This window comes from Pantherophis guttatus, chromosome 4 (assembly GCF_059756535.1).
Source record: "Pantherophis guttatus breed Tessera chromosome 4, ASM5975653v1, whole genome shotgun sequence".
Taxonomy (NCBI): domain Eukaryota; kingdom Metazoa; phylum Chordata; class Lepidosauria; order Squamata; family Colubridae; genus Pantherophis; species Pantherophis guttatus.
Genome location: NC_142066.1, coordinates 158,151,090 through 158,162,547, shown reverse-complemented (window position 1 = coordinate 158,162,547; position 11,458 = coordinate 158,151,090). Strand labels below are relative to the sequence as shown.

Sequence of the window (11,458 nt, the reverse complement as noted above, 5' to 3'; positions counted from 1 at the left end):
ATAATAAAATAAAATAAATATTAAAATAATAAAATAGAAGGAAATAATATAATTTTAAAAATAGAATATATAAAATAAATTGAATAATAAAAAACAATAAAATAATACAAAATAAAATAATGTAAAGTATAAAATAAAAATAAACTTGAATAAAATAGAATAAAATAATATAACGAAAATAAAATAGAGTAAAATAATACAACCTAAAATAAAGTGAATATTAAAATAAAAAGAAAATAGAAGAATAAAATAGAAGAATAAAATAATATAACGAAAATAAAATAGAATAATATATAATATAAAATAAACTGAATAATAAAACAAAAATAAAACAATAAAATAATATAAAATATAAATAAAATAGAATAAAATAATACAACATAATTAAAATAAAATAAAATAGAATACAATAGAATACAATAAAATAATATAAAATAAAATAGAATAACAAAAGAAAAACAAAATAGAAGAATAAAGTAATATAAAATACCAAATGGAATAAATATAAAGTAGTAAAATGAATAGAAAAATAACACGAAGCAAAATAAAAAGGCAAGCTAATACAGGTAATCCGTGACTTACAACAGTTCATTTATTGACCGTTTGAAGTTAACAATACTGAAGAAAGTGACTTACTATTCTTTTTCATATTTAATGACTGCGGTTGAGTTCCTGTCCTTAGCTCCAGCTCCTGCCGAGGACATGAAAAGAGCCTTTTACTTGGCGTCCTGTCGGTGACGGCGATGTCCCCGGCAAAGGCTTTCAACCCAGGACCATCTCGGTGTTTCTGGCCAGAGTGCAACCCCCTCTTGCTGATTTCTTGACCTGTTTTGCAGGACATCGAATGCTTGGCTAGCGATGGGATGCTGCTGGTCAGTTGTTGTCTGGTGGGCCAGATCCGGGTGTGGGATGCACAGACGGGTGACTGCCTGACGGTAATTCCTAAGCAAGGGTGAGTCCCGCTACAGCGGCCGCTGATCTCAGATTCCCAGCCTGGTTGTTTCCCTCGACTTCAGCCCTACCGGCAACGTTTCCCCTCAAACGAGTGCATTGCACTGTTTCCCACGATCTGCCGCACGGCGCGTACTTTCACGCGTGGTTGTCTTTCGGTCGACCCGAAACTACGGCAGTTCGTGCAAGACCTCCGTTCGTGAAACAACTTTGGAGAACGTGCCTCGGCGGCCTCTGGAAAACGGGCGGCAACCCACACGGTTCTCGCACAAGTTTCAGAGGCTCCGGAGGTTGTACAAGAGCATCGTCCTTTTGTACATCTTCCGGAGGGTGCAAATGAGAGCACTTTTTGTGCAACTGGTGAAAATCGCACAAGGACAGAGCGTGCTCTTGAGAATCGTGTTTTTCGGGTGTTCCCGTACGTTGACGTGTCACCCAACTGTCACATGTCAGCTTTGATGTGCGTGTCATAGGCTCCCCATCACTGACGTGCACAGAGGGGCAAAATTAGTTTGACAAACTCTCCCGCGAGGTCTTTCTCCGTATTTCAGGTAGTCCTCGACATACAACACTTCATTTAGTGTCCATTGGAAGTTACAACGGCACTGAAAAAAGCGACTTTTCACACATACGACCTTGATATCATCGTCCTCACGGTCAGGCGAACAGATTTCAGATGCTTGGCAACTAGCTCATATTTACGATGTTCGCAGTGTCCCGGGATCCTGCGATCCTCTTTTGTGACAAGCAGGAAGCCAGATTCTCTTTTAACAACCGTGTTAGTAACTTCCAACCACCGCAGCTTTTCCCTTAACAGATTCGTAAAATGGGACAAAATTCACTTACCTGTCCACTTAGCTATTGCGGTCATAAATCAAGGACTGCCTGTCCATGGCAAGCGTGCCAGTAGAATAACTCATGGGTAACGTCGCATGGAAGGACGTGCAAGTGGACCCAGTTTTGAGGGATGGCGGTGTCATTGTGGTTTCGTTCCTCGACTTAATGCTGCCTGTTTGTCCGTCTTTCTGGATGCTCCCAACACTGGAGGTTTTTAATAAAAGATTGGAGAAGCATTTCTCTGGAATGGCCAAGGGCCTCCTGCATGACAGGGGGCCAGACTGGATGACCTCCAAGGTTCTTTCCAACTTACTTCTTGTATGATTGTGTAAGTTACACAACAGGAGACATTCGAGCAGGGGACTTTGAAGACCTTTGAGGTTTCTTCCAACTCGCGTTATTCTGTAAGGGTCCTGCTAAAACGGGGCTGGCGTAGGCCTCCACGGTCCCCTCCGTTATTCTATTGTTCTGGAACAATCTGCTACTTGAGCATTCTATTCTATTTTTTATTCTATTTTAAATTTTTGTATTTATGTGTTTTATTCTGTGGCTGTTCACCGCCCTGAGTCCTTCGGGAGTAGGGCGGTATAGAAATCCAATAAAATAAATAAATAAAATAAATGGGGTTGGACTAGATGCCCTCTAGAGCTCCTTCCCACTCTGTCATTCTGCTTCTTTTCAGCCTGCCCCGGGACAACAGCAGCAGCATCCTGGATTTCCAGGACTGCTGGGATTACAGCCCCGACGGCCGCACCGGGCTGGAAGACTCTTGGGATGGCAGCCCCCCCTTCCGTCGGACCCGAAGCCCCCCTCCACCTCTCCTCTTCAGCGACCAACCCGATCTCTCTTCTCTGATTGATACCAATTTTTTGGAGCAAACCAAGAGCGGGACCCCGGGACCCCGTCTCCGCACCATCAGCGGGCGCCCGGACGGCTACGATTTTGGCAGCCTGGTGGGAAGGGTCTGTGAGGAGGGACCGCCAAACTGCACAACGTTCTCGCGCATCTCGGCCGTCACTAAGCAGGGCGGCTCCCAGAGCAAGGGAGTGTGGCCCCAAGTCGGCGAGGATCCTGAATGCATCCCGCGACGGAGCAGCTTGGGGGGCGATGAGCCCTCTGGGGTCCCAGGGAAGACAACACCCCCAATTTCCTGGCAGGGCGACTTGGACAGCTCGGTCTGGAGCTTAGAACTTCAAGGGCATCTCATTCTGGCCGGCCGGAGCAACGGGAGGCTGGAGGTAAGGGGAGTCCTCACTTTACGATGATTCATTTAGTGATTGACATGACAAGGGCCTTGAATAAAGGGATTTAGGGCTGTTTTCCAGCCTTAACGGCCGTCGCAGCCCAAAATTCATTGGGTTGGCCAGCAATCGCATTTATGAGGATGGTAATGTCCTGGGGTCCCACGATCTGCTTTTGTGACCTGGGAAGCCAGATTCACTTAACAACCAGCTTACTAACTTAACGAATGCAATGATTCACTTAACAACGGTGGGAAGCAAAGTCGTAAAATAGCCAATGTTTCACTTAGCCAGAGAAATTTTGGCCTTGTTTGCAGTTGTAACTCGAGGACTCGCTGTAGGGTAGTCGTCAACTTGCAACAGTTCACTTAGTGACCAACAGGGTCATAAAACGAGGCATAATGTACTTTACAACCGTCGGGGACGGGCCTGCGAGTTGCAAGCAACGAAAAGCGATCCCGGGAATTTAAAACTGTCTAGTCCCCCTAAATATTTTGGGGTGACAGCTCCCTCGTTGATGCCGTGGCTTCCCTTCTTCTCTTCCGCAGGTCTGGGATGCTATTGAGGGGACCTTGCAGTGCAGCAGTGAAGATGGGACATCCGGCATCACTTCCCTGGTCTTCTTGACTGACAGGTATGGATTTGGGAGATCCGGGAGGGTGGGGGGCAGGGTGAGCAGTTTCAGAGATATGGAGAGAAGGGAATATTGTTGGCTCAGGGAGGAACGGTGGGGTCCCTTGACCGTTTCAGAGCTCCGGGGGGGGGGGTTTCTTGCAGACGTTTCATGACCCAACTAGGGAACCTCATCAGTGCTAGAAGGGAGAGGGGTGTGCAGAATGGAGGAAGAGGGGCAGGAGGACTGTGGGGTCCTTGGTGCTCTATCAGCTGGGGGATTTCCTTGAAGACATTTTGTGACCCAACACCATCAGCGCTCTAGAAGGGAGTGCAGTTTGCTCACTGTTTATATGCAATATAACCTCACTCCCTTCCAGCACTGATGATGTTCCCTAGTTGGGTCATGAAACGTCTGCAAGGGAACCACAAGCTCAGAGCCCTAAGGACCCCCACACTCCTTCCTCCTCCTCCTGCCCCCTCCTCTTTTTCCTCCTCTTTCTCTTCCTCCTCCTTTTCTCTTCCTCCTCCTCCCCGTCTTCTGCCTCTTCCTTCTCCTCCTCCCCCAAACTCCACTCCTTCCTATCACCAATTTTTTTTTTTAAATTAAAATTGAAATTTCATTTGAATTTTATGTGCAACCGAGGCATTTTGTGTTTCTTGGTGTTTCCCCTCGGAGCAGGATTGTGGCTGCCAGGCTGAACGGCTCCCTCGATTTTTATTCTTTGAGGACCCCCCTGTCCATACCCCACTCTCTGTTCCAAGGTACGTGGAAGCCCACCCCTCTTAAAGCAGGCTGACTGCAGAGGAGTTTACCCCTCGCTTCTCCTCTGTTGCTAAATCCTCCTTGGTCTTAAATCGAGATTAGTTGTGTTACACTCATCTGAGTGCTTTGCAAAATGCATTGCAGATGTGTAAAACCGCCAGAGCCGAGCAAAATTAGTGCATTCCCAGGAGTCCTTGCACACTGAAAGAGACAGTGCCTATTCATTTTTCCTTTCTTTCTTTCTCTTTCTTTCTTTCTTTCTTTCTTTCTTTCTTTCTTTCTTTCTTTCTTTTTCTTTCTTTCTTTCTTTCTTTCTCTCTCTTTCTTTCTTTCCTTCTTTCTTTCTCTTTCTTTCTTTCTCTCTTTCCTTTTCTTACCCTTTCCCTCTCTCTGCCTTATCTTTTTTCTTTCTTTCTCTTCTCTTTTTTCCTTTCTCTTTTTTCTGTTTCTCTTTTTTTAATTCTCTTTCTCATTTTCTCTCTACTTTTCTCTCTTTTTCTCTCTCTATCTCCTTCCTTCCTTCCTTCCTCCCTTCCTTCCTTTCTTTCTTTCTCCTTCTCCCTCTTTCTCTCTTTCTTTCTCTTTCTCTCTTTCAAGCCACAACAGGCCGGAACAGCCTCTCGTCTCCGCCGGTCTACAGCACCAGTGACTTCATCTGCCAGCTGACCCACACTGTGACCTGCGCTCACCAAAAACCCATTACCGCCCTGAAGGCTGCGGCCGGCCGGCTGGTGACCGGCAGCCAGGACCACACTCTCCGAGTAAGGAAGGCTTGGGGGCAGAGGTTGGACCCACCAGGGACGGGACCCATACGTCCAGGTTCTCCTAGGGGTCTCGGGGTCTCAACCCAGGCCTGGAAGAAGCAGCTAAGATGGCTTCACCAGACCTTCTCGAGAAGAACTTGAGAAACTTTGTGGGCACCATACTGGGGTGGCAGTCTTAGCTCTTGGAGAAGTGGTGCGGTGGCCTAGAGGTGGAGCTCTTGCCTCACAATCAGGAGGCTGTGAGTTCAATCCTAGGTAAGATGCTGATATTTCTCTCTCTGGGCACAATGAGAATATATCTGCTGCAAAAACTCCTCATTGGCGACAGGAAAGGCATCCAGCTAGTAAACACTCAGCTCCATTCAGTTGCCCAGACTCCACCCCACAAGGGATTACGGGGTCATTAAACAATGAACGACAATTGTTAGCTCTTGGAGGTGCCTTCTGGTCTTCTCGAGACAGGAAAAGCAGGATGGGAGCGATGGGTCCTTTGCTTAACACCGTTCTTCTCCATGCAGGTGTATCGCCTAGAAGACTCGTGTTGTCTCTTCACCCTACAAGGCCACTCGGGCGCCATCACCGCCGTCTACATAGACCAAGTAGGGATGATCGAAAAACTGAGGGGGTGGAGGGGCGGCTGCCAGCCCCACCAGTAGAAGAGGGATTGGCCGAAGGGCATTGAGGGGCACTGCGCAAGGGGTCCCTTCCAACTCCATATCGATTAAATCAGAGGGAGTCATCAGAGAGACCGGTTCACCTCGGCTCTCGGCCCCTTCACGTCCCAACATTGGAGTTTTTGAAGTAGAGACTGGGTAGCCATTTGTGTGAAATGGTAGCTCTAACAGAGCAGGAGGTTGGACTCGATGACCTCAGAGGCTGCTTCCATCTCCGTTCTTCTATGGTTCTGTAATGGTCCCTCCCTTCCTCGTTCCTCCCTCCCTCCCATCCTCCCTCCTTCCTCTCATTTTCCTCCCTCCATCCCTTCCTTGTTCCTTCCATTTTTCTCTTCCTTCCTTCCTTTCTCCCTCCCTCCATTCCCTTCTTTCTTCTCACTCCTTCCCATCTTCGTCTCCCAACACTCATTCCATTTTCCTCTTTCCTTCCTCTCTCCCTCCATTCCCTTTTTCTTCCTTCTCCCTCCCCTCATTCCTTCCATTTTCCTTCTCCCTCCTTCCCTCCTTCCCTCCTTTCTTGCTTGCTTTCTCCCTTTCTACCACCCTTCCTCCCTTCCCTTCCTTCCATCTATCCCTCCCTCCTTCCCTGTATGCTCACCCTCCCTGGGCCGAGGCCTCACGGAGAGCTGATCCTCTTCGTTCCCCCTCCAGACCATGGTGCTGGCGAGCGGGGGCCAGGATGGCGCCATCTGCCTCTGGGACGTGCTGACGGGCAGCCGAGTAAGCCACATCTGCGCGCACCGGGGTGATGTCACGTCCCTGACCTGCACCACCTCGTGCGTCATCAGCAGCGGCCTGGACGACGTCATCAGCATCTGGGACCGGGCCTCGGGGATCAAACATTATTCCATTCAGCAGGTGGGTTTCCAAGGACCCCCTTTGCTGCTTCTCTACCTAGTGGTGTAGATCAGAGTTGTGAAGCTCATTGAGGGCCGCATCAGGGTTGTATTTGACCTTGGGTGGGAAGGGTGGGCGTGGCCAGCTCAATGTCACTCATCTCTCAGCCCCACCCAGGACACCACAGGTGCCCCCGACATGAGTGACATCGAGCTGGCCATGCCATGTCCCAGGGGTTGGGGACTCCTGCTCTAGATGAGGGGTATCAGATCCTGCCCGTAGGGTGCTGAGATTTGGCCCACGGGGGCCGCCCTGCAAACAGTGAAGGACTGACCTTTGGGGTAGATCAGAGTTTCTCAACCTTGGTAGCTTGAAGATGGGTGGACTTCAACTCCCAGAATCCCCCAGCCAGCAGCGCTGGCTGGGGGATTCTGGGAGTTGAAGTCCACCCATCTTCAAGCTTCCAAGGTTGAGGAACACTGGGGTAGATCCTCTGAACATGGGAAGTGCGAAACCTGGAGATTTGACATCACCTGCTGCTACCAACGGCGGTTCCCGTCCGCCGAGCTTCGCCTCTGACCCCTTTTCCCCGCTTTGCTCTCTACACAGGACATGGGCTGTGGGGCCAGCCTGGGCGTGATCTCAGATAATCTTCTGGTCACTGGCGGTCAAGGCTGCGTCTCTTTCTGGGACATCGGCTACGGCGACCTGCTGCAGACTGTCTACCTGGGCAAGAGCAACGAATCACAGCCGGCCCGGCAGATCCTGGTGCTGGAGAACGCGGCCATCGTCTGCAACTTCGGCAGCGAACTCAACCTGGTTTATGTGCCGTCGGTGCTCGAGAAGCGAGACTGAAAGTGGGGTGTGTGTGTGAGCAGATGACGAGAATCCAGAGACCCCTACCCGTCCCATCCCTTTTGAGCCGCTTCTGGACGCCCCGGCGGTGGAGGGAAGATGACTGGCGAACTTTTCTGTCCAGTAGAAGAACGGGAAGGAGGCTAAATGTTGAATCTTCTAATTCTCTGCATTTGGGGGATGAGGCGGGGGCAAGAGGCCAGGGCCACAGTTCCACAAGGGCTGCAGTGGGTGGACACCGGGGAACAGTTGGTGAGCCAGGCAGGAGAGTTTTCTGCAATCCTGCGGCAGAAATTTGGGTGGGTGCTGAATCTGGCCACGCAGGAGTCCTCAAACAAATCGTTTGGGAGCAAGGAACGGGAGGGCTTCCCCAGTGCCCCCTTAGCCCCCCCCATCACCTGAGCCGATTCATTGGGGGGGGGCATGCTCGGAAGGCTACAGAAAGAGGTTACGAAATGAGCCAGATCAATTCAACCCCCACCCCCACCCCCGAAGGCCTTGGCCAGTGAGCCATGAAAACGTGGGCGCCGTTACTCCCCGTTGTATTTATTTCTGCTGTACATAGTTATTTATTCCAGCACATGAGGGGGAGAGAAGGGGAGAGAGACGCTGCCTGCCGTAAGCAGTCTAGGTTAAGGATCAGGGACGGGATGCCACCAACTCCGCCTTGCTTTGGCATTAAACCTGCCCAGCGTGGACTTCAGGGCGGCTTTACAGGCTGTGGGCATTGCTGTGTCTCCCCCACCCCCACCCCAGTAAAGATGGAGCATCCCAACCTTGCCTTCCCAGACCACGATTCAACTGAGTCATGGCAGTTTTCAGAGATCCAATCAGTGGTGGGTTGCCCCCGGTTCAGACCGGTTCTATAGAACCGCTAGTAAAACCGGTGGGAGGCTCCGCGCATTGATCCTTACGTCACTCGCAGAACCCGTTGCGAACCGGTAGTAAAGGTAAGTAGAACCCACCCCTAAATCCAGTGTCTGCCCTGGACAGACACGCAGTTCCTGCAGTGAGCCGAGGCAGTTTAGCATCATGTAAAGTTTTGTGTCCTGAAGACCTGGGGGGCTACTGTAAAATTAAGTTTGTCTGCTGAGCCGATGCGGGTGCCGCCCTGGGAGAATCAACCGTAATGGGAATTCGAGTTGGCCAAAAGACATGAGGAACGTTCAGGAAGAGCAGCTAGAATACGTGGTTCGTTTCTTAATTTCAAACCATTCATGTAGGAACTAGCTTATTTATAATTTAGGACCGCTGCTTGTAGGGATGTGTCTGCCCACCCGCTGGCAGCAGGAGGCTTGGGGGCTCAGCTGCTGAGGTCGGAGGCTGCCTCGCACCCAAGACTGAATGGGGTGGGGCTAAATCGTTCCCCAGTGTTCTTAACCATGGCCATTTCCTGACGTGTGGACTTCCCACGGCGAGTTGGGGTACAGGCAGTCCTCGAGTTATGGCCACAACAGCCCTGCCCACGATAGCTGTAAAACGGGCCAGTCTGCTCGCAGCATCCCACAATTGTGTGACCGATTCACAACATATTTGTCAGCGGTTCTTAAACAGCACAAAAATCATGTGAACCAGTGGTGGGTTGCCCCCGGTTCGCACTGGTTCTATAGAACCGGTAGTAGAACCAGCGGAAGGCTCCACCCACTGACCCTGCTGTCATCAGAACGCTTCTGTGCATGCGGAGAGCGCGTGTGCAGCCACATTGCGAACCAGTAGTAAAGGTAAGTCGAACCCACTCCTGATGTGAACCCATTGTTCATCCCAGCACATTTATGCCGAAAACTGGAAGTGGTTCATATGGACAAAATGGTCATAAATTGTGGTCAGGCAAATCACCGGGGAATTGGTTCCTAGGATGCTGCAAATAGGGCCGTGGGTCCAAGTGTGGTCACATGACCGCAATGGGGGTGCTGACCATCAGAAATTCAAATTCAGCTCGCAAGTCCTCGTTTTGTTTGTAAGTCGTAATTATGATTGCTAAGTAAATGTATTCTGAATAAAGGCCACACATCTCAAAGTGGGAAAATCCAAGGAAAGCTGTGCAAAGCGAGACAGACCGAGCCCCTCTTCCCTCCCCTGTCATCCCACATCTCCCCCCCCCCTTCCCCGGATTGGGATCCAGTGCCCATACGATGCCTTCAGTGGCCTTAGCTCTGCTGTACCCTTTCGACTGTACGGTAGATGCTTTTATACACGATTGTGTTTTGTAATGTGTACAGGCACATTAAAGAGAACTAACTTCCCGCTTCCTGTGGTTTTTTGGGGGAGACCGGAAATCGTTTTTCTGCCCTAGAGCAGAGGTCCACAACCCCTGGCTCATTCCCGGGCCGTAAGCTGTTCGGAATCAGGCCGCAGAAAGTGGGCGAGCAGCAGTGAGCACGTCCACGTAAGCGCCACTCACGCAAGCAGGCATGTGCCCGCTGCTCGCAAGGGGGTACAGCGGGTAAACTTGCCTGCCTCTCACGTGGAACCATCCCCTCTTCCCTCCCTGCTGGTCCGCAAAGCCAGAAAGATTGGGGAAGTCGAGCGGAGGAACAAACTACCATGATGTCTTTTAAATTCCTTTCACTTGCATGGAAGCGGGTGCAAGAAAGAAGTGGCTTGCCTAGAAAGGCATAATTCCGACTACGAAGGGTCGCTGAAGCAATAATCCCCCTTTTAAAAAAGAGAAATATGGTGATACCTTGGTACTCGTGCTTAATTGGCTGTAGGAGGTGCAATGAGCACTAAACAAACAAACAAAAAAAAGAATAGCAAACAAACCATGTGATTTACAATGGTGACCTTTCGTTTCAGCCGGGAGGGACTTCCTATCCGTCCCTTTTCCTATGGCAGTGAGCTTCTGAGCACGGCCAACTTCCTTTCGCCTCTCTGTGGTTGTGTTCCACTTCCTTTTTGCACTGTGTCGAGTACCACGCAAAAGGTGAGCGCCAGGGCATTTTCGGGTCAAAAAGTGTCGAGTACCAAATTCAATGAGTTTTGAAGCAGTCGAATGCCAAGATGCCACCGTACGTTTGGAGTGACAGATTTATGCCCCAAAATAGCACCCACTGCCTTAGCCAGGCTCCCTCGGCTTCTCCAAATTCCAGCTGTGGAAGATGAATGGCAAATACATCAATATTTATGGGTGTCTTGTGGGCAATTCAAAACATCAGAAGCGCCACTCAAAGGGATGGATGGATAGATAAGATGATTGAGATGATAGATCAGGGATGTCAAACTCTATGTCATTGAGGGCCACATCAGGGTTGTTTGATCTTGGCGGACTGGGGGGTGGGGGGTGGGGGGGGTGCATGGCCAGGTGTGAATGGCCAGCTCGATGTCACTCATTGAGGATCCGTTTTTGGCCACGACAGCACTCCTGGGCTCAGTTTTTGGCTGCGACGGCCTCCTGCGGCCCTCTGCCAGCAAAAACTGAACTTGGGAGGGGGGGGGCGCACAGGTGGCCTCCCCGAGCTCTCTTTTTGTTGGCAGAGGCACCCTGCGCCTGTCCTTCACTGTTTCCAGGGTGGGCCCCTGGACCAGATCTAAGCACTCCGTGGGACGGATCTGGCCCCTGGGCCTTGAGTTTGACACCCTTGTGATATAGGTAGGTAGGTAGATAGGTAGGTAGGTGATAGCTGAGATTGGTAAATATGTAAATAGATGATATATAGATGGATGGATGGATGGATGGATACAGGCAGAGAAAAGAGGAAGATGATAGATGATGGAGACAGACCTACCAACAGATATGGATGGATACAGGGAGATGGAGAAGAGAGAGGAAGAAAATAGATGTAGGGAGATCATGATATAGAAGATAGGGATGGATGGATAGAGCTAGACAGACAGACAGACATAGATAGTAGTAGTTTTTAACTTTAAGCCATGCAGAGTTACCTTGTGGGTAAGATAGGTCAATAAATTTAATAAATTAAA

At 49.9% G+C, this 11,458-nt stretch overlaps 1 protein-coding gene across 1 annotated transcript in view; it reads left to right on the top strand.

Moving 5' to 3' along the window:
• SCAP (SREBF chaperone) overlaps positions 1 to 9,780 on the top strand; it is a 41,931-nt gene extending 32,151 nt beyond the window's left edge. The window contains exons 16-23 of the mRNA XM_060683222.2: positions 837 to 952; positions 2,471 to 3,026; positions 3,578 to 3,663; positions 4,324 to 4,406; positions 5,005 to 5,168; positions 5,690 to 5,770; positions 6,497 to 6,703; positions 7,292 to 9,780. Of these exons, the coding sequence (XP_060539205.2) occupies positions 837 to 952; positions 2,471 to 3,026; positions 3,578 to 3,663; positions 4,324 to 4,406; positions 5,005 to 5,168; positions 5,690 to 5,770; positions 6,497 to 6,703; positions 7,292 to 7,537 (1,539 nt within the window). The 3' untranslated portion in view covers positions 7,538 to 9,780. The remainder of the gene's footprint in view (positions 1 to 836; positions 953 to 2,470; positions 3,027 to 3,577; positions 3,664 to 4,323; positions 4,407 to 5,004; positions 5,169 to 5,689; positions 5,771 to 6,496; positions 6,704 to 7,291) is intronic.
• Positions 9,781 to 11,458: the final 1,678 nt, after the last annotated feature.